Source organism: Mustela lutreola, chromosome 7 (genome assembly GCF_030435805.1).
Source record: "Mustela lutreola isolate mMusLut2 chromosome 7, mMusLut2.pri, whole genome shotgun sequence".
In the NCBI taxonomy this organism is placed as follows: Eukaryota; Metazoa; Chordata; class Mammalia; order Carnivora; family Mustelidae; genus Mustela; species Mustela lutreola.
Window position 1 is genome coordinate 48574142 of NC_081296.1, and position 23353 is coordinate 48597494.

A 23353-nucleotide genomic window follows, 5' to 3' on the forward strand; every position below is an offset into this window, starting at 1 on the left:
CACTCCACGTGCCCCGAGCATCCTGCAAGGTGTCGTGCATGGACAATCACACGTGGTCCTCAACCATCTTGGGAAGGCTGCATCAGAAACATCTCCAGTTTTCAGGTGATGAAAGAAACACACTGAGCGGTGAAGGCACTTACCTAAGTTCACACAGTTAGCATCGGGCACACCTGGGCCTCTGGCCCATGTCTGCCTCACTCCGAGCAGGCTTGCAACAAGCATGCATGAGGGTTCCCAACATGTCTGGCCCTCATCTGAGTCGTTCAGGACTGGAGCAGGCCTGAACCTGCCACTGAGGCTGAGTGGTTCCAAGAGAGGCAGAAATGGGACAAACAAGGGCACCTGGGTCCAAACTCAAGGCTCAGCTAGAAGTTGAAGCAAGTAGAAGAGGCGCTTGCAGAGTCGGAAGGACAGAGCTGAATCTACTGAGCAAGTGGCCAGCTGGGCGGAGCCCTCTGACGGGGACACTCTCTGCAGTTGATGAGCACTTACTTTTTGCAAAGCACTGTGGAGGAGTGAAAGAATAAACCACGGTGCTGGTCTTCTTGGGGAGAATAGTCACCTCTCTGGGAAGTAACACCATAAGACAACAGAAAGGAACCTGGCAAAGAAAGAGGTTGCATGCTTACTGCATGAGCGAGGCCCACATGATTGACAACTGTGGAAGACCAGGGTCATGAGAACAGCAGGAGGGAGAGGGTGAGTTTTGTCTCCCAGCTTTATGGAAAACGACTGCAGGCTTACAAGCAGCAAAGAGAGATAGGGGCAGAAGGTGGGAGATGGGGTTGGGAAGAAGAGGGGAAGGGTGAACACATATATGAGGAACAGGACTAAAGAAAGCCAAAGCCAAGACACAGGTAGAAGAGAATTATCAGAAGTGACCCAGACCGTGGGCTTCACTGAGAGATGCCACCCCTAAAATGCAAGATCCAGGAAGGCAGGGATCAGCCCCCTCTCATGTGCTGCTTTCACACGCAAGGTGCTCAGCAAAACTTTGTGAAATGAAAGAATGCCACCCTCGGGCTTTTTGACAGTGACATCAAATCCAAGCAAAGGGGATTCCAAAATCTCCATTCTAAGCCAGCCTTGGCAGATGCATGTCTAAATGAAACAGGATATTAATGAGCATGTGCTAAAAGTGGCATAAAGATACCACATGACATATAATAAGTATTTACATTATTTTTCCCTCCCCCCCTCCTCCCTGAAATCATGAGTAACACCTGAAGTCCAACATCAGTTACTGTGGAAACACTCCATCTCTCCTGCCTTCCCTCCAACTGCCGGGCCATGGCTCACAAAAAGGCTGCTTCTACCTCATGCCCAGGACAGGGTTTTTAAAACTGTGAGAGGCAGCCCATAAATAGATCATGAAACCAATCTGGTGGCTCATGATTTGGATCTTGTCTTAAAATACCAGAGCAAAAATAACAGCGCATCCCAGGTAAAGGATAAATATTTTACATGAAAAGTTTATTGCATGCGCATGGCAGGGTATGTGTGTGTGTGTGTGTGTGTGTACGTGTACTGACTCACAAGGTAGTATGTTTCTCTCATTGTAGGTCACAGTATAAACACTTAGAAGATATTGCTCTGGAGGGACAGGAAATTCCACTACTGGACATTTTTTTTTTCATATTTAAGCTGAATGACCCTTGTTTTCCTGACAACCCTGGCTGAATGTGGCTGTCAGAGGTATAGCTCTTTGGGCCAGTAAATGTGGCCCATCCTGTAACATCAAGAAATTCTGTGCAACATACTAAGTTCAGAATTAGTTCATTCCAAGTACACCCAGTTTCACAACATACAAACAATCTTTTTGGAGAAAAAAAAAATAAGATTTATTTTTTTTCTAGTTACAAAAGTAATACATGTGCAATGCAGGAGAGTCGAAAATACAGAAGAGCACAAAGAATAAAAACCTCACACCGGAGATAACCTTTTATCATTTCATTATTAAGGTGTACATGGGTCTGTATTAATACACACACACACGTACACTCACACACACACACACACACACACACGAACACTCAGACTATCATTTTTTACAAAAAAATCATTCTATGCACATTCTATGCACACTGCTATGAAGGTCATTACTTTTCACTAATAGATGACATTTTCCCAAGAGATATTTGGGAATTCAACATGATTTTTACCAGCTACATAGTATTCCACAGATGGATTTGCTGGTGAGAGTCTCTATAAAAGGCACTGCCTTAAATCCTTTGCCTTGAGGAAAGCAGGCAGCCGCCAAGAGCCAGCCTCCCCCACTCCACCCTCTGGCTGCATCCAGCTCCGGTGAGCACCCCCCCCCCAACTGCCCCCAGGCCGGGACCAACAACAAGATGCTCCCCTCCAGAGCCTCTATTCTACATTCTGCCAGATCAGCAATGCTGAGACACGGGCACTATTTTCACTATGCTTTAGGATGGCTTTACTGACACCACCACCAGTTCACTGGCTAATTTTGCTACAATAATAAAAATACCCAGTGGGATCTGAAAACATAAGCGTTATTGATAATGTTCCATTATTGATGCATGGCCAACATAACATGCGCTGACCTTCAAACACGTCAACTACCTCATGCTGGATGAACTTGTGTACACATTGTGATAATCTCAGGCGGCTCTCCTGGTGGGGGAGGACTTTGAATCAGTACCTTAGTGGAATTTCTGAGCATCTCAGCACAGCGCACAAGGGCCAGGGACCCCGGAACCTTTCCACAGAAGTAGAAGACCCGTACTCTTGTCACAGTCTTGCTACTCAGTAGGAATGGGACCTCGGATGCATTATTAGACTTCTGTGAGCATCAGCTGGAAGGAGGAGGCCAGGCTAGATGATTTGTGAGGCCCCTTCTGCCTCTAACAGGCTCCGGGCTAATAAAGCAGGACCACTGCCTACATCGTGAGCGAGAACCACACACCTAGCACACACCCTCAAGCTCAAGATTAGGAAACAAGCTCGAGGAACTTGCTACAGCCTCTCAGTGTCACAGCAGTTCCACAGCAGTTTCTCTAGGGCCTCAAGAAATTTGGGAGCCTCACTAATCTTCAACCTTCCTTTTCCATGCTGTGAAATGTTCCGCCTTCGGGGTTAACAGACTGCTCTATGGAAATTATCCAGGTTCCCGCTTTCTGAAGACATGTGCTCATCAGAAGTGGGCCACGAGGGCCGGAAAAGGTAAAATGCAACTTGCAACTTCACGCTTGTCCTCACTGGTCAACTATTATGACCAGTAAAAGAAGAATCATTTTTGATTATCAAAGCGTTTCATTTGCCTTTGCTTTCCAATGCTTCATTACCTGGACAATTGCGAGTTATGGGCAGCTCATCTTCCCCAATGCCCTGTCCTTTCAGATATAACATCCCCATCACACAAACGTTCCTGGGAGTACAAGCTGTATCCTTACCACGGCCTTCTTTCCATCCACTGGCTTCATGACTGTACAGTGAAAATGAAAGCAATGCAGTTTATCGAAGAGTTTTTAGACTTGCTAAATATACCCTTGTTTCTTCTGTGATTTGTATGTTGAAAATCCATTAACTTCTATACAGACAGTCTTCCCCAGGACTGGCATCGATCGTATGGGATGAGAGAAGCTTCTCTGCTTCTGGAAGGCAGAATCGTTGTCTTTTCTCCGTCTTTGTCCATTTCTTCAGGTTTCTTTAAAACTAACTGGAAGAGTCAATAAACATGCCCACCAATTCCCTTAACACACTAGGAGGCAGATTACCATGCCCTGCAGACCTGTTCTTGTTCTGTGTTTCCAAGTATTCCCTTACCTGCCTTTGTCAATTGGCATTCTCGACAAGTTCGTCATAACTTCTCAAAGTGTCAACTTTTCCTCTTTTCATTGCCCTTGTTAAAGATAATTTAAAATTAGAAAATCACATTCCCCGCCATTTCAGAGTCAATGCTAATTTCATTTTCCTTTGCACAGAAGTCTCCTTCCCCCTAGAGATTCCCTTCCTCATTCACAGCCCCCACTCCCCAAGCCCCAAACAGGCATTCTTCATCCCTGTATGCACTTTCATTCCCCTACTGTACCCTTCTTATCTCTCCCCGAAAATACTTCACCCAGTAAAACACACTTTAGCTTGTGGTTCTCCTTCCTTCACTCCACTTCTGAGAGAAATGTCTGTGTCTGGAGATTGTAAAGTCACCTTCAGGAAAGAGGCATACAGTTGGCTGTCAATTAATCAGGATAAGACAGAAAAAAATTACATCGTGCGCAGCTTTGCTTCTCAGTACATGCGTTTATGCTTTGGGGATCAAGAGGATTTCTCCCACACAACCTAAAATTCATATTTATGCCTTTTGTTTGGCTATAACTAATTCTCTACCTAGCAGCACAGTAGTTAATAGTCTGGATTATTTAAAACAGTGATTACCATAGCTCATTATAGATTCAAGTGTAGGTCCCTCATTTTCCCCGTTCTGTTTCACCTCTATCCTTTGCATTCTGCCTATTTATCCTTGCTAGCACTCTTTGCTCATAAGTCCAGTAATTTTATATTCTGTAATTTTTAGCCACACATCTAGCTTGACATACAGATTTTAAGCCAGTTTATTTTCCCCCATTAAGCACAGACCCAAACGTCACCATTCCTGTCACGTATACAATTCCATCAAGTTTCAGAGTGTCACTTATACACAATTTTATTTCTTCTTACTTCTTTCACACACGCCTACCACTTACGTACAGCAACTTCACTACATTCATATTTCATAAACTTCATCAGTATTCAGCCAAATCCTCCCCCGAAGTAAGCTAGGTATTTTTAACAGTGCGCTGCCTCTTTCACAGGCTTGAGGATCCTGTACTAAGTGGCACCCTTCCTTGCACCCCAAAGGAGTTTCATCCATTATGGTCTGATCGTGGATGGAGGAACTTCCTGATTATTTCAAAAAACTTTCAGCTAGTTCACAATCAAAACTCAAACACCCAGTTACATTGCTAGAGATATTTGAGGCTGGCAGATTATAAATCCTCTATGCCCCAAGCGTTCCTACTCAGTTCCAGCCTCTGAGTGAGCTTCGGGGAAGAATAGCACCGGTGCAGAGACACCCTGGCCTGGCCTGCAGTCCTCCGGCACCTTCAAGGGTGTGGGAGACCTGTACTCTCAACTGGTGGTGGACACTGGAGAGGGCTCTGTAGCCGGCCACCAGGGCCTCAGTTCTGTGGATGAGACAATCACCAGAAAAACACAGGACCACACCACTGTCAACATGTCAGAGCACGCAATGCAATATGACAGAGCATAATAATGACATGTCCACGGAGGCCATCCACATCTGGTAGGGGAAAAAAGAAAACAAACAAACAAACAAACAAACATAAAAGAACCATTCTTCCACCAACACAAGGGAATTGTTACCTGTAATTCCTTTCACATTGGCATGGAAAAACGGGAGCAAAAAGCAAGCCACAAGACATGGCACATTTATTCCTCATCACCCCCCATTCAACTTCCTTGATGCCTTTACTCCGAAAACAAAATAATAATAATAATAATGATGATGATGATGATAATAGTAGTAGTAGTAGTAATTGGACTGTCACAAAAGAACACCCTAGCCCCTCAGATGAATTTGCAAAGCTGTGGCATCAAAGGATACCAGAAGATAAACAAAGACTCTCACGAAATCACGTGGGACGGCCCTGAGAAAGTCAGCCTCTGATGGTGCCGTCCCATACTGGTCCAGTGAACAAAGGCCCAAACTTCAAAGGAGAATTTCCTTTGGGGGAATTTAAATGCTCTTTATTGATATTCTTGAAAGTCTTCCCACCAACCCTAGAATTTCCTAGTTTCTAGGATTTATGAGATACCCTCTCAACGTATCTAAGGAAGAGGCAAAATTACCCATCATTTTCTAGCTACCAGAAGTTACATAATGCTATGGAAATATATTACATAACTTATTTGTAAATACAACAGTCTTCCTAAACATCTGGGAATGATTTCACATCCTCTGTTAACTGTAGGGGAAGAATAAAGGCTCTAGATTCAGGTTGAAATTTTCCTAGAAAGTAAAAACCTCAATTAACCAGAATCAACAAATTAAAGTGAATTTCCGTTTTGCTCCTTGCGAGCTAGAGACCAAGAAAGGCAAATAACAAAACATACTGATATTGAGGATTTAACAGAAAAAGAAAACAATTTCCAAGCTGGGATCAGGGCAGATTTAGTCCAATCTCTGGCACTGTCTCCATTCACAGTTCTATAATGCACAATCAGAATTCATCCTCAGAATAGTGACCCTGTGCCACTGTAAGATCCTCAAACCTCAAAGAAAGATTCGATTACATTCCCAATGTTCTTTCTAGGGTAGGAAAGGGGACCAGCACATTTAAAAGAAACATATTCAAAAAGAAAAAGACAGAAAAGATTCAGTTAATCTACTGTTAGCCAGAAAAACTAATTCATTAGTAATGCCTTGGTACCCTTATAGAAAAATCATGATCTACAGTATATTAATCAACACTTGAACACTGATTATCTGGAGAATTTTTTTAAAGCATTATTCAAAATGATTCACTTTTATTTCTCTTAACATACGTTTTAGTAAGGTGGGTGAAAAATTTAACAGCTCGTTTCCAAACCAACACTTCTCATTATGAATCACACAAACAGACACATACACACATACAGGCACGCACACAATACTCCCCCCAATAACAACAACAAAAATACCCACATTTTTTTAAATGATAGAAGAGAGAACAGTACAGAGAAAAAGAGACAGAGACACTGTTGCTAAATTTTCAACAAGGATGATAGTCTTCATATTCAGAAAGATACTCCACATTCTAGGTCAGGTTTACTCTGGTACCTTAAGGCCTTTCAAAGCGGACTCTCGTTGCTCCCGAAGAATCTATCACTAATCTAGGATGATTGGTCAGGAATCTCCCTGAGGGAGTGGACGGTGTCTACCTCCAAGTACCTGAACAATGGCTCAAGGAAGACAAAGAGGGTAAGCAGCAGGTTATGTCAAAAGAAGCGAGCTGGGTTTTCTATAAAATTTTAGTCTTTGGCACACAGGGCAGTCATATTATAATTTTTCCCCAGACACCTGAAGTGTCATTATGTATTTTGCTTCTACGAATACGTAAGTACAGAAGCACGATTCATTAAGTAGATGGACGATGAGGGCGGAGAGGAGGAGCACTCTCAGAAAAAGTGGCCTGCACTGTAAGAAACCATACCACACAAACAGAATTTTCAGTGACATCCAACTCAAGTCTGCCCTTCCAGAAACACACCACAACTTTCTGGAAGCAAAAATGGGAAAATGTGCATCTTCTTGTCAGAAGTGACAGGAGTGTGGCCCAAGGAGAAGCAGCCATGGGCTTGTCTCATGTGCATTCCAAAGGTTAGCTCTGGACAGGGGTCGGTTTGCTTCCAAAAGCAATTCAGCTGTCACGCAAAATCCTCAGAATGTTTCCCCTGGAGGCACAATTACAGCAATGAACATTCTCGAACATCCCTACATCCTGCCTCGGAGCCTGGTGTGGAACTAGCAGTGTGTGCTGCACCCCCGACCGCCAAGACCTCTGCTGTCTTGAAAACACTAGCTGAAGGGTCTCAGTGGAGGCGGATTCCACACAGACTCCGTATTTTAGTTTCGGAAATGGAGGCATTTTATAGAAAAAGCCAAGGCTCTTCGTGATGCTAGTAGGTTCTGGAAAATTCCAGCAAGTGACTAACATAAAAAGAGTCTGCTATAAATGTTTTAGCCACTCAGGATTTGACTTCTGGATTAATAATTCAATTCATTTTAAGAAAGAAGGGGTAAGAAACAGAAAAGTTATCATACCTATCACCAAATGCATTTTCTAAAATTATTCCATTTTTTCAGGGTTTAATTATAAAGGTTTTTATGAGCAATTTACCAGAAAATTAAAAGTCCCTAAGTTTAAAAAACAATCATTCCATCCCTCTGGCAAAGGATTTTATCCCAGCCAGTAGCTCTTTCAAACTATGGGGCATCACTTGTTCACTGTGGAGAACCTGAGTTAGAAAAGTAGATCTAGAAAAGGCTATAAACTGCCAGGCAAGAAGGGTACCTACCAGAAAGTGAATCAGCCAAGACAAAGTGCCTGGAGGCCAGGCACTTTGGTTATGTGGTTCTAGAAGTCCTTCTGGCTACAAATAAACTACAGGCCTTGTTAACTGATTTTCAGTCAATCTAAACTGAGCCTCCAGGGGGTTCAATCTCAACCCAACTGAGCTTTTCAATGTTAATCCCATCTTTTGGTTTCGATTTTTCCCTTAGGTCGGCAGGCCCTAAAAGCCTTCAACTTACACATGGGTGTTCCAAATCAACTGCGTGCCACGCAGCCCTGTAACGATAACTTTAGGAAAGTAAAATATGTAAGCTTCTGGCATGCATAGAATAACGAGATTCTGGAAAAGGGGTTTTAATAACAGTTATGTCACAATGCTTACAGCTCCCTGAAGTCCCTGAAAGCCTTGTTAAATTAAAGATTCGCTGTGGTTTTTTTCCGTTTCATTCTTACTTCCCATGTTGCCTCTTGCCTTTCTTTTTTGCCTTCCATTGTGTTGCAGAGATGGTACTGAACAACACCAGCCATCGTTAATACCACCCAGAAAACAGGACAGTTTCATTACAACTTCTAATGTTCCCTGCTAGTTTTAAGGACAGGGGAGGTCTGTCTTTCCGATTACAAAGTCACACATCTGATTCTGGTAGCGCAGGCACTAAGGGGACACAGCCCATTCACAAGGGGACTCCCAGGAGTTTGGCATTCAACAACAGCTTCAAGTCTACCTAGGTAATGTCTCATGAGGTCACCTCAATGTCATGAGAATCCAGACCACAGTTTCTGGGGACTGCAAACACTGGTTGGCTGGAAGCAAACCCTGCTACCTCTCTGGAAAGCATCTCCCAAATCCAAAAGCTTCCCATTTCACCCAATGCCAAGAACTCCATTCAATCCTCCTTGAGGTTGAAAATGCTAATTATAAGGTGATGATGTTTGCTTTTCCCTTTGAGTTGTGTGCCTTTCTGTTTTAAGTATTAAAAAGGCGTAATCACCTAGTGTGTAGGTTAATTTCTTTCCGATATTGTAATTTATGCAACATTAATACTGGATGCCAGCTCCAATTTTCTTGCTGCTTACACTCTGGGAGCCGACTTGCATATTCTGCCAACTCCATTACATCATCTGAAAACCCAAACATTTCCCATTTTCAAATCACTCTCATCTACCAGGCATACCTACACTTTCTCTCTTTTTCTCCCTAGGTCACACACACAAAGATTGGTATCCCTAAGGAGCAGACACTACATCTGAGGTTAAAGTCTGCAAATGCACATAATTTCTGGAAGCTATTACTACTGCTGTGTTAGCTAAAGGATGCCTCCATCTCTGACCTTCCTTTTTCCATTCAGACTGTTATATAACCTAGTGCCTGCGTGCAGGATGTGAGTTGAGTGTTTGGGCCTTACCTCTTCTCCCTCCCCTTAGTAAATCTCCTGGAGAGATGGATAAGGGGTTGGTTCAAAGGAGAGTGAGCTGAGGAGGATGACCCTCTAGGGGACAAGGGGACAAAGGTCAACAGGTCAGTTGTATAGGGTGCATCCCACCCCTACTTTGTCCCTCTCCCCTTTTTGCTAAGCCTAGGGGGCCAGTGGTACTGAATGCCTCAACGTTATATAATTTGCAAGAACAGCAAGTTACGGATTTGTTAGTTGGTTCTGCAGCCTGCCACCCTGATCTCTTGCAAGAACACCTTCTGGCAAGAATGACACCTGAAGATGCTAATAACAAAGGGGAGGGGTAGGTTACGAGAGAGGGTGGTGACAGCACAAACCACAAATTAGTGTGGCTTCTTATATTCTATTCCCCCCCCTTAAAAAAAAAAAAAAACTCAGAAACACATGAAGGGGATTTTCTCCAGTGTTTCTGATTAACCCTGTTACATAACCCGCTCGCATTCCAAATCCACCGTCTCAGGGTCTAAATATACTCTTTGCAGCCAAAAGCTCTCCACACACAAACTCACGGAGCTGGCGGCAGGACCCGGCCCCTGGCCCTGATCCCCCTCCCTTCCTAGCCCTTGCTGCACCCCCCTCCCGCTGAAACCGCGGTTCCGCGTGTTCACTCCTCGGAAATCGCCTTTAATTAAATGTTTTTCGTGTGTGTCATCCTGATGGCTTTTACTGTACTCGAATTCCGTGAATGGGAAAGCGCCCGGACAGGGGGTGTGGCTAAGGGGGGGGGTGAATACTGTAAAACAGCCAGCACATGATCAGCCATATTCCTACCTCCAACTATAACATCGAGAGGAAGGGAGCGGCTCCCGGGCCCCCACTCGCCTCTCTCCAGCCCTCCCCAATCGCCGCCAGAAGCCCAGTGTCAAGAGGAGGGGGCGCGCTGGGCCGGTGCCCAAGCCCGGGCTGGAGATCCTCCTGATCCCCAGCCCTGGGCTGCTCGCGCGAGCCCGCTTCCTCCGGAGTGACAGGCGTGATTTATACATTATTTACAACAGTAATTAAAGCCGTAGCTTCCTCCTGTTCTTTGCAAACTCCAGGCGCAATCAAATAAATAATCCCCCACCTCCAAGAAAAGCCCCCACATCAGGTTCTGACACCTTTCTTAAAAGAGAGAGTGAGCCTTCCTCAACACTCGACTTTAGGAAAATGCAAGGAGGGGGCAATGGAGTCTCCTGCCCACCCCCCCCCCTCCCCGCACAAACGCTCCAAAATGAAGTGTAAAAATCGCTCGGGGGATTGGGGGGGGGGGCATCTCTCGCACTATCCAACCAGCATCCAACTCTCGCTGACCATTCCCAGGTTCTTGCAGAAACGCTTGAACCTCAGAGAGGGAAGGATTCCCAGGGCAGAAATAAGTTTGGGTGCATTTCGAGCTTTCTGTTTCTGCTTGTTTGCTTTTGCAGGCGCTCACTCCGAATGCGCGTGGAGCGCCCCACAGCACCACCGCCCTCCGCGCGCTGGCGCGCACACGCCCCCCGCCAGGCTGGGCGCCCGGCTGCGAACCCCGGGTCTGCAAACTTGAGGATCTCCCCTCGTCGCGCCCGCCAGACAACTTAGCGAGCACCTCACGCGCCCGTACCCCCCTTCCTCCAGCCCTTCCTCCAAATCCCAAGCCCACCGTCGCGTTCCAGAGAAGGTGCCCACGTCGCCCCGAGATCCAGGAGCGCCCCCTCTCCACCCCCGGGGCTTCCCAGGTCGCTCACTCCTCCCGCACCCCCTCAGCTCTGCGGGATACCGAAAACACACCACGTCTGGGGCAACCAGGGCGGAAACTGTCAAGAGGAGAAAAGGTAAAGCGGGAGGAGGGTGGCCATAAACGGATTTTTTTTTTTCTTCTTAAAAGGACACTGCCGCTTTAAAAGTTTCTTTCCCGGGCCCCCACTCTCCGGTTCTCCGTATTTTGGGGGAGCGTATTTAATTTGGACTACGCTGCTTTCCTCCTCTCTTCGCAGAAAAATCAAAGCCAGGGGGTGAGCCCGCCGGCTGTCAACCCTCCTGCCGCCTCCCCCGCCCCCCTCTCCTCCCGCAACCCGAGAACGGGCTGCAAAAGTTTGCAACATTTCTGGGGGGCGGAGGGGGGAGGGGAAGGGGGCTCTCCGGGCTCGGGGCGCTGCTGCAGGCTCGCGCGCGGCCCCGGACCCCGCGCTCCGGGCGCCCGCTCCCGGCCGGCCCCCGCTCCGCTCCCGGGCTCCCGCCGCCCCCTCCTCAGCCCCTCTCGCAGCCTCCTACCTCTGCTGGTGCTGGAATAGCTCTGTCTGCGCACCGGGGCGGGCGGCTCGCTCTTGCGGGCGGATTCCTGGTTCAGCGGGGTCTCCCTGGCGCCGGCGGCCGCGTCCGCGCCGCTGCTGCCCGGCTCGCTGGCGGCGGGGTCGGGGGCTGCCGGAGCTGACTCCATGTTTTTTCCCAATGTAGAGATCGCTGGAGATGGCGAGCTCCGAGACTCCCTCTATCTTCTGTTTTCAGAGCAACTCTATGGTACCAAAAAAAAAAAAAAAAAAAGTGGGGGGGGGGGAGAGAAAGAGACCGGGGAGAGCTGGAGGGAGAGAGCAGGCGGCGGCGGCGGGCGAGCGAGAGCGCGAGGGAGCGCGCGGAGTGTGTCTGGGTGGACGTAAGTGTGCGCCCGAGAGGGGTTGGGAGGCGGGTCTGGCCACCGGCAGCGCTAGCGAGAGCTTCTCCAGCCGGCCCCCACACCCACATTCCCCACCCTCCAGACCCCAGACCGAGAGCCACCGCCTGGCTGCCAATTTTGGGGCGGGGTGGGGGGTTGGAGGGGAGAGGCTCTCTTGCCCCGATCCTCCCCTTTGCCCAGCCCAGAGACTGAAACGAAGATCAGCGAGATGATCCTGTGCCTACTTCTGAGAATCTCTCGGGAACAGCACTCGTCTCCATCTGCAGCCAGACTGAGAAGAGACAAATGCGATTATCCACGTTGGGGAATCGCAGGTAGCTCCCTGCCAGCCCACCCCAGAACTGAGGAGAAACTAAAAAGGAATTCGACCTGGCCCAACACCCCAAGGAAGGAGGAGGATGGGGGGACGTGGCACTTTTTACTTCGGGATGGGACGCCCAGTGGGTTTCCAGATTGGTTTGATACATCTGTGTCTAAAACAGGTTTTAGGTCTTGAACCGCCAGGGACAGCCAATTTCTGGTGTGGCTGAAAGAGGTGGCTTTCAGCCCCTTCCCTGCTTTCTCTGAGAAGGATCCAGAAACCACTTGGCAGGGCAGTTTCTACTGAAGAAAACTTTGGCCTGTTTGGTTGATGACTATCTAAGCTGGTTGTAATATGGCGTACTGCATCTAGTTCTGTGTGGCTGCTAATTGTCAATTCCCACTGGTAATCTTACTATTAAACCTGCAGTCTCATCCATAAAAGATATACTGGAGAGGCATTAATAATGTCTCGGTGATAAAGTTCAGATAATTAACAGCTCTTAATAATTCACATCATTGTAAACATCATTCTGCACCTCCCTTCCATTGAAACACACCCATCACATAGTAGGTGTTTAATAATATCAAAGGAAAGTAGAGAATTGTATCAATATTACCTTGACCCCAAACTCCAATATGAAGGGACAATACAAACTGAATGAGTAGAAAACATTCAGGTGGTATTAGCCTGACTTCTCTGTCTCAGTGCTCAATTGACCAATTCTTTCTGACTGCCCAAATACTGATGAAATCAGTACATTTTTAACATACACCCCCACCTTTCTTTCAGAAAGCTCACAAAGTTTGACAATAAAAAATATTATTATATACCAGAAGGTGGCATAAATATGTGTATTTAGGGGGTTGGGATGGGAGAAAGAAGTAGGGAATATTTTCCTTTTTCTACCTTCCTAGTTTGGAAAAAGGCTTTTTAAAAATGGGGGGGGGGGCTTGTTAGATAATTCCTTAAGATGAACCTCTATGTGCCAAACTTCACACATGATTTGTGTTACTGTTACTGATATTGGTGTGATTTCAAATACACAACGCTCTTTGCCATGGTCTGTGTGTTAAATCAGCAAAACCTGTGGTCCACTCTTCCGAGTGATGTAAATGAGATGTGAACGGTTCTGATACCTTAATCCAGTCTGCAAGGTTCCCTGGCTTTAGCCTGTCTGTTGGCGCCTACAAACAATGCCCCGATTGTCTCCTCCATCCCAAATCAGATGTGTGGGTTGCCCCATACATCAAAGCACAAGATTTCCAGAACAGCCTTCACACCATTTACAATTGGTTAGCCTGTTAATAATGTTCTTGATGTAATTGACCTAGCTTGTCACTCTTGACTTTTCTAAGTAAACAAATATATCAAAGTGCACAGTTTCATAAATAAGCGAGGGCCTCTGGAGAAGTGAGTATCTTAAAATATATCCACTGCTCCATATTTATTTTAAAATATTTTAAACAATTTTTCATATTAAATTTCACCAATAATTCTATTTGGGATACAAGTGGCTCAAAACATATCCCTGGCTCCTTTTTAGGTACCAGTAGCAACTCATTAACATTTTTCTGGTTAAGTCTATTCCCCTGAGCCTTCAACTGGTTCCTTTCCTATTCTCCTTTGACTAAGCTAGTATTGGTTCACCCTGGAAAGACCTTCCTGAAAATGGCCCTAGTGACCTTAGTCAATTAAGACAGAATCCATATTCCCTTCAGCGGCAAATTCCAGCTCCAAAAAGCCATTCCTCCTAACTCTCTAAAACAATTACTGCTTCTGCAATTTAAAAAAATTGGGACCGAAAGTGCTTTCCCCAAGGGAAAAATAAAAGTGAGTTAGATACATTCCTTGACTGTCAATCATTGTTACTAAAGTATAAATTACCGGGATTGGGGAAGCATTTGAAACCTGGAAAGCACAGTGATTAGGTTTATATATTTTCCTTCCCTCCTGCCCCTTGTCTGCTTACTAATTAAGGCTTTCCAACTTTTCAAATATTTGGAAAGATGGAAGCCTTCCTTAGTCTCCGCTCGTTGACAAAGGGCAATAATGTTTGCTTAAAAATGGTTATTTTACTTTGAACTACTGAGTTCTCTCACAGGTGATGGCTTAGAAAATCTATACTTTGTAGAAGAGATAAGCCTAAAGCCATTTTTTGCAGACTGTTCTCTCCCTTCCCAAATTCTCCAGGACTCTCCCTACCTCTTTATCAATCCCAGGCTTCCCTCTTGATAACACTAGTTTGTTTTCTCTTATTCCGACCTAATTCCTGGGAACCTCCAAGTGAGCTTTGACTCCTCTCTCTCACCACTGGCCCTAGCTCTCTACATCTTCACATACTTGCCAAGTGCTTTAAATTCTACCTCTGTGACCTGTGCCCTTCCTTTCCATAGCCACCACTCCAGTTCCAGACATTGTTCACCTACACCATTACAGTAACCTTCCAAATAACTGGCCTTTAGTCTTATAACCATGCTAATCCATCCCAAATAACACTGCCAAGTTAATTACCCTGAACTACAGTTCTCATTTCCCACCATGTCACTCCCCTGCTTACAAGACTTTAATGGCTCCCCATTGCCTATCCAATTAACTACTAACTAGTCAACACGGTATTCAAGGCTCTACTTCGCTTATCTCTGCACTCTTGCACCAGGGATGGCAAATCGATCTCCTCTCATGAAGGAACTCCAGAGGTTGGTTGGAAAGGTGTGGGCTGTGATTAATTAATGCCATCTCCCATGGGTGGAGGATTGGGACTGTGACATTCATGCAGAGTTTGCCAAACTGCCTTACATCCTTACATAATCCCTGCAATCCCTGTGTAATCCTCAGACCAAGCCACGTGCTGCTTCCTACGCTTCCTCCTGCTTGTAGTGCGGGAGACGGGGACAGGTGCCTCTTTTCCCCAAATGCTCTTCTTGCCTCCTCTGTCTGCTTAAACCCTACCTATCAAGGTCCATTCTGAAAGGCAACTCTTCTGTGGAACCTTCTCTGATTTACCCCAAACCAAATATTTGAGCTTCATACTGTTGACCCTTGAACAACACAAGGGTTAGGGGCACTGACCCACCGCAGTCAAAAATCCACGTATAACTTTTGACTCCCCCAAAACATCACTAAGAGCCTACTGTTCACTGGAAGCCTTACTGATGACATAAAAGGTCAATTCACATTTAATTTGTCTATGTTTCATATGTGGTGTTCTTGGGAGTAAAGTATGCTAGAGAAAAGAAAATGTTATTAAAAAAAATCATGAGGAAGAGAAAATACATTTAGAGTACTGTACTATATTTATTAAAAGAAAAAAAGAAAGAAAGAAAATCCACAGATAAGTGGCCCTGTGCTGTTGAAATCTGTGTTGGGCAAGGGTCAACTGTACTTTGCACCCCTCCTCTTAAGGCACTTAGCACACTTTATCTACTTTGTGCTGTTCTTGGTTGAACATTTGCCTTACTCTTCCTGGTAAAAGATATGTTCCCTGAAAATAGGGACTCTGCCCTTGCACATAGTAGGCATTCATTAGAATTAGTGGATTTGGGGATTGATAAACTAATCATAATGTAGCATGTCCACACAGTGCTCCATTACACAACAAGAATGAAAACCTAAGCATTTCAACTTTCAATCACTTGAAATAAGCATTTCCTTCCTGGATAAAAGATTAGTTGACATGTATGGGCTGTTAAAATTTATATATGCAAAAAACTTGACAGTTATTTTCTTTGCATTTCATGGAGAGGGAGAGCAGGAAAATTATGGAAATATGTAGTAGAATATCCTTGGGAGAGGGGAGCTTTCTACAACATGCCTAAGAACAAAGAAGATAGAAAATTAAAACCGAGTCCCAGACAACAAGTTTCTTTTCTTTCAAAAAAGCATCAAGAAGCTGAAGCTGAACTCTTCGGGAAATAGACAAAACTCAAATGAAAAAGCAGCACTGCTTTTGGTATGGGAGGGGCTCTGTCCTGCTGCAAGGTTTGGAGGTTCAGAGGCTGGCCAGCCTACTGTTCAAATAACAGAAGGAAGCCTGTAAACCTGAGGTCCTCACAGGTGGGAACAGGAGAGCCAGGCTCGCCAGATGCTAGGAAATAATTAAGAAGATTCACTGTGGCTAATCCCCTGCAACTCTCTTCCCATTCTGTGAAAGAGAGAACTCAGATGCAGAGGACTACCTTGCTCCAGACCACCCAGTTAATCAGTGGCCTGACCTGGTAGCCTCAAAGCGGGAATTCCAGACCCAGCCCTGCCACTGAGGAGCGGTGGGTGGACAGTAAGTCATAATCCTTTCTAGGTCCATTTCCTCATCTCCAGATGAGGGTTGTTGGGAAGATAGATGAGATGGTCCTTCCAGAATGTTTGCCACTCAAATTTTTGCTATTATTCTTAGTCATCTTATAGGATTTAATGAAATACTATATAAAACTGCCCTGTCCATTATGGTAACCACTAGCTATGGGTGGCTGTTGAGTACTTGAAATGTGGCTAATCCAAGTTGAAATATATGATATATATTAAAACCCATATAGATTTCAGAGACAGTATACAAAAATGTAGTGTCTCATTAGTAATTTTATATTGATTGCATGTTGAAATGACAGTAGTTTGCATCTATCAGGTTAAATAAAATATTCTGTTCAAATTAATTTCATCTCAATTTAACTTAAAAAACAATCTGGCTCCTGGGGACACCTTGGTCATTCAGTCAATAACGTCTGCCTTTGGCTCAGGTCATGGTCCCAGGATCTTGAGATCGAGCCCCGCATCGGGCTCCTTTTTCAGTGGAGAGCCTACTTCTCCTTCTGCCAGCTGCTCCCTCTGCTTGCTCTCTCTCTCTGACAAATAAAAAAATTTTTTAAAGATTTTATTTGTTTATTTGACAGACAGAGATCACAAGTAGTCAGAGAGGCAGACAGAGAGAGAGGAAGGGAAGCAGGCTCCTCGCTGAGCAGAAAGCCCCATGCGGGACTTGATCCCAGGACCCCAAGATCATGACCTGAGCTGAAGGCAGAGGTTTTAACCCACTGAGCCACCCAGGTACCCCACAAATAAATTTTTTTTAAAAATCTGACTACTGAAAATATAAAATTCATATGTGCTTTATACATCTATCAGATAGTGCTAATAAGGAACATATATTACACATAGAAGGTATATGATTATTTAATTAGAGTAATTATAGTGTTCAACTGGGGTACCACTGGGTCAAGAGTTACATTACGTCTATCTTGGCATTTTACAAAATCTTCATTGAGCTCCTATTACTCTATAGGGAAAACAGAGACAGATTATGTCTTACAGAGAAGGTAAGAAGTACACGCCAAAACTAAGTGGCATTCAATGATGAGGCTACAACAGCCCTAGAGACGAGCATCTAAGTTGCTAAAAGTCTTGCTCAGGGAATGGAACACAAGGGACCCTGCCCTGGGCATCTACCATTCCCTTTGTTAGCTTCTGAGCTAACAAACTGGGTGTGGAGACTTCAATAAGAGGAAAGCATGTGACAACATGAAAATGCCAAGGAACCTACAGGGGTTTCCTGCAGCCTAGTGTTTGCAACCGGAAACACGTAAGCTTCACCTGGGTGAAGTGGAGGTGATGTGCTGGGTTCGTTGTCCTTGGTAGAACCATCATAATCATACTGATTCTGAGCTCTCCAATATTTTTGGCTGGTTTTGAAAAACATAAGGGTAAAGAAGGCTAGATTGTAAGCTCCTTGAAGGCAGGGACCTTGTCTCACTTGTTCACCCGGGCAAGCCCTGTGTCCAACACATGATGAATGTGATTTTTGACAACTGAGTGAATGGATAAGGTATGGTTTAAAAAAAAAAAAAAAAAGAAACTGAATACATCAACAAATAAAGGAATATAATTTATTGAGTACCTGTGGATTCTAGATACTTTCTCTCCTCTCATAATTATTTTATAGATTAGATTCTTCCACATTGCCATGAAACAACTTATTTCTTTAAAGTTCCATCTTCCCATCTCTAGAATGGACATGATAGCCTTTGTATTTTTTTTTAATTATTTATTTGACAGAGAGACATCACAAGTAGGCAGAGAAGCAGGCAGAGAGAGAGAGGAGGAAGCAGGCTCCCTGCTGAGCAGAGCCCAATGTGGGACTCGAACCCAGGACCCTGAGATCATGACCCGAGCCGAAGGCAGCGACTTAACCCACTGAGCCACCCAGGCGCCCTAGCCTTTGTATTTTTAACTACTTATCTCGTAGGAGAATTGATGAAGGTCAGATAACATAGACAAAAGTGATTTGGAAATTCTTAGAGGAGTCTTCCTGATAGAATCATATTTGTGTTGTCCAATATGATTGCCACTAGCCACATACGGCTATAAACACTTGATACACAGCTAATGTGATTTTAAAAACTGGATTTCTTCACTTTAATGTAGACTTGATCTTTCCGGAGCAGTTTTAGGTTCAGCAAAATTGAAGAGGAAGTACAGAGATTTCCCATATACTTCCTGCCCCTATACATTCACTGTCCCCCTCCATAGTGGTACATTTTTTACAACTCAAGAACTTATATTGACACACCCAAAGTCCATAGTTTACATTAAGCTTCACTCTTGGTGTTGTACATCCTTTGAGAAATGTATGATGATTTATACCTGCCATTATAGTAGTAAACAGAGGAGTTTCACTGCCCTGAAAATACTGTGTTCCTCTTTTTCATCCCTCTCTCTCCCTGACCCCTAGCAACCACTGATTTTTTTTTCCTTAAAGATTTTATTTATTTATTTATTTGAGAGAGAGAGAGAGAACACGAGGGTCAGGCAGAGGGAGAGGGACACAGGGCTCAGTCCTGGGACTCCAGGATCATGACCTGAGCCAAAGGCAGACATTTAACTGATTGAGCCACCCAGGCACCCTGTAACCATGGTTCTGTCTCCATAGTTCATTAAACTGTCTCCATAGTTCAGCTTTTTCCAGAACATCACACAGAATATGGTCTTTTCAGGTGGCCTTCTTTCACTTAGTATTTAATATGCATGTAAATTTCTTCCTAGTCATTTCATAACTTAATAGCTGATTACTTTTTAGCACAAAATAATATTCCATTGTCTGGATATACCACAGTTTATCTATTTACCAACTGAAGGGCATCTTGGTTGTTTTCAGGTTTCAGCAATTTGAATAAAGCTGCTATAAAAACACCCATGTGCAGGTTTTTATGTGGACACAAGCTTCCAACTCCTTTGGGTAAATACCAAGGAGCCTGATTGTTAGATTATAAAGTGAGAGTAGGTTGAATTCCTTTAAGAGATTAACAAATGCCCTCCCAAAGAGGCTGCACCATTTTGCATTCCCACCAGCAGTGAATGAGGGTTCTCATTGCTCCACATCCTCACCAGCATTTGGTAATGGTGTTTTGAATTTCGGCCATTCCAACAGGCATATAGTAGTAATCATTGTTGTTTTAACATGCATTTTCCTAATGACATATGATATGGAGCACTTTTACATATGCTTATTTTCCATCTGTATATCTTCTTTGGTGAGTTGTCTGTTCAGGTCTTTTGCCCGCTTTTGCCCATTTTTAAATTGGGTTTTTTTATTTTCTGATTGTGGAATTTGAAGTGTTATTTTTATATTTTGGAAAACAGTTCTTTATCACATATGTCTTTTGTCAATATTTTCTTCCATTCTGTGGCTTGTCTTCTCATTTTCTTGATACTGTCTTTGTTGAGCAGAAATGTTTCATTTTAATCATGTCCAGATTATCAGCTATTTATTTCATGGTTCATGCCTGTGATGTATCTAAAAAGTCATCGCCATGTTGAAAGCCATCTAGATTTCTCTTGTTGTCTTTTAGGAGTTTGATAGTTTTGTGTTATACACTTAAGCATATGATCCATTTTGAGTTAATTTTTGTGAAAGGTTGTATGGTCTATGTCTAGGTTCATTTTTTTTCCATGTAAATGTCCAGTTGTTCCAGCACCATTTATTGAAAAGACTATCTTCTCCCTATTGTATTGCCTTTGCTCCTTTGTTAACAATCAGTTGACTATATTTATGTGGGTTTATTTCTGGGCTCTCTATTTTGTTCCATTGATCTATTTGTCTACTCCTTTGCCAATACCATCCTTTCCTGATTACTATAGTTTGGAACTGGATTTTTAATTTTACTTAAGATCAATTAACTTAAATAGCCACATGTAGCTAACAGTTATCATATTGATGGTATCAGCTTTTCATTTCGAGTTTTAATCTTTTGAACTTCCAAGACACCCTCATATGAATATTCACTCATAGATTGGATTTGATTTTATAAAAATTTATTTTGCACCTGCTAGGAAAATGCTGTAAGAGATTCTAAGATGAATCAGATGAATTGTACATCCTCTATGAGGAGCTAAGACAAGTCCATCAGTATCTATACTTTAGATATTAAGTGTTGAATGCCTTAGGACACATTAAGATAAAGTCCTAGAACTTCAGAAGAAAGAAGCAGTATTGGAGAAATCAAGGAAAGCTTTTTGAAAAGAAGGTATTTCATGGGTTGTTTCAGGACTAAAGATACACATTTGGGAAATGGTTATGGGTTATGGTTATGGTTAAGATGTGATTCTTGTGATTCTTGTGAATCCTTGTGATTCTGATGCACCCTCAATTTGAGGACCACTGTCCTAAATTCAAGCCCACCTGAATTATAAATGCACAGAGATAAACAAGTATAAATCCTAAAGGAGGGCTCTTATGAGAGAAGAGACCCATGCCCCTGTGTGCCTAACTTGGCCTATAACTAAAGCACAACGACAAGTTTCCCAGCCCCAAGTAAGGAAACTTACCACAACTAAGCTATGCCTGTCTCAATATTTGGGTGGTAGTTACATAGAGACTGTTTTTCTGTTCTTTCCCCAAAAAATTGGATAAAGCTAAAATTTAAAAATTAAAAATAAGAAAAAAGAAAAAGTAAAATTAAAAAAAAAATGCTGTTGAACTAGCATGGGGCACTGATGATTCAGAATGCCTGTTTCTGCCCTGGTGAAGATAGATATTTAGATGGAAGGCCTGTGTGAAACTGAGTAAGAAGTCAGCAGGAAATATTTTCTGCTTAACAGATCAGAGGGGTGACAAAGACAGTAGCACTGTTCCAAAAAGCTACATCATAGTAGATATTATGGGTCAAACTTTCCTTTAGAAATAGTTCTGAATTGTCCCTCTCTCTCATGCCAGAATAAAAGTAGTTGGCCCCAAAATGTAGTTGGACTTCTCACTAAATAATTTTTTTTTCTATTTTAGGTATCTTAGTTACCTATTATACAAAACTGCTGCATAACAAACCATCCCAAAATTCAGTGGTGTACAGCAACAAACATTTGTTTCCAATTTTTATGTCTGTAAGCAAACTAGGGTTCAGCTGGCCTTGGCTCCAGGTAGCTGACTGGATTTGGGTCATAGTTGACAGAGGCCTGCTCTGTTCATGGCCAAAGGCAGGTAGGTACACAAGAGAGCAAGCTCCTGAACCAAGTACATTTCAAGCCTTTGTGCATACCACATGTGCTAACATCCCATTGGCCAAAACAAGTCACGTGACCACATCCAAAGTCAAGGCATGGGGAAGTACCCTTGCCCCTGGAGAGAATAGCTCAAGGATGTGAATGTGTAGCACTAATAAAGCAGAGTGAGTAATTGAGGCCAATAATACAGTAATCAGGGATGGCTTATCATAGATCAGAGGTTCTCAAGCTTGGCTGCACATTGTAATCACACCGTACAGATGCCTGAGTCCCACCCCTAGAGATTCTGGTTTAATTGGTTTGGGGTAGAGCCCAGGCTGGGAATAGAAAAGACTCTCCAGGTGATTATAATGAGCCTCCAAGTCTGAGAACTACTGGTGTTAAACCAAATGCTATTGATTAAATTAAAAAAATTGACCACTTCTTAGGGGAAGTCCTTTTCCTATTCATTTTGGGAACTCCCTATCTTTTAAGACCTTTTAGAGTTAAAGCACATTACTGTGTCAGATGCAATTTCTGTTCCCTCCAGTGAGCAGCCTCAGGTCAAATTCATAAAAAGGTATCATCATAGATTTTTGTAGTGTTGAAAACTAATGAATTGCTGGCAATTCTGTTTGTTACTTATCTATCATTAAAGTGAAAACACTGGTGTATGTGCTAATTGCAAAATGTCTACATTTCTGGAGAACCTGTGTATAGCGGTATAGAATTCTGCTGTGTATTAGAAATTAGGATCTACTGTCTCAGCAACACCTAAGACACTTGCAAAGGTAATGCAAACATTTATTTTGCTTTTCATTTATTTTCATATTTTCCATATGTATGTACATTGAGAGAGAGTTCCTATTTTTGTATGTGTGCCTTCTGGCACTCGAAGTTCTGTAAATACATAGCAGTTATAAAGGACCTTATAAAGGTCCTTGTAAAGATGTGTTCTAGGGGATTTGTTTTCTGTCATACATTCTAGAAAAAGGATATCTGAGGCTAATTAAAGTCAGCAGACCTCGTCTTTTGTACACTATGTTTCTTCCCAGCATAGTGTCTTCCACTTAAGGGTCACAGATTTTTTAAAATATTTATTTATTTATTTGAGAGAGCGTGCATGCACACCTGAGGGGTGCGGGGGACAGAAGGTGAGGCAGTGAGAATCTTTAGCAGACTCCCCTCTGGGCGCAGAGCCTAAAGCAGGGCTTGATCTCACTGCTCTGAGCCCTGAGATCACAAGCTGAGCCGAAATCAAGAGTAGGTTGCTCAACCGACTGCACCACCCTGGCACCCCCACCTTAACATATTTTTAATTTTAAAACTCTCATTTCATTTATTGCATCGCTAATTTTATTTCACAGTATTCAGTATGGGATCTTTCTGAATCTCTTTATGACATTGTGAAAACAAAACTATT

At 43.6% G+C, this 23353-nt stretch overlaps 1 protein-coding gene and 1 long non-coding RNA gene across 2 annotated transcripts in view; one reads left to right on the top strand and one right to left on the bottom strand.

Annotated features, from left to right (window-relative positions):
* RORA (RAR related orphan receptor A) overlaps positions 1–11993 on the bottom strand; it is a 708416-nt gene extending 696423 nt beyond the window's left edge. Inside the window, exon 1 of the mRNA XM_059180676.1 lies at positions 11765–11993. Coding sequence (XP_059036659.1) covers positions 11765–11930 — 166 coding nt within the window. The 5' untranslated portion in view covers positions 11931–11993. The remainder of the gene's footprint in view (positions 1–11764) is intronic.
* Positions 11194–18515, top strand: LOC131835883 (uncharacterized). The gene is made up of 3 exons (XR_009355406.1): positions 11194–11325; positions 11948–12010; positions 12345–18515. It is a non-coding gene; the product is annotated as an uncharacterized LOC131835883 (long non-coding RNA).
* The last annotated feature ends 4838 nt before the right edge of the window (positions 18516–23353 follow it).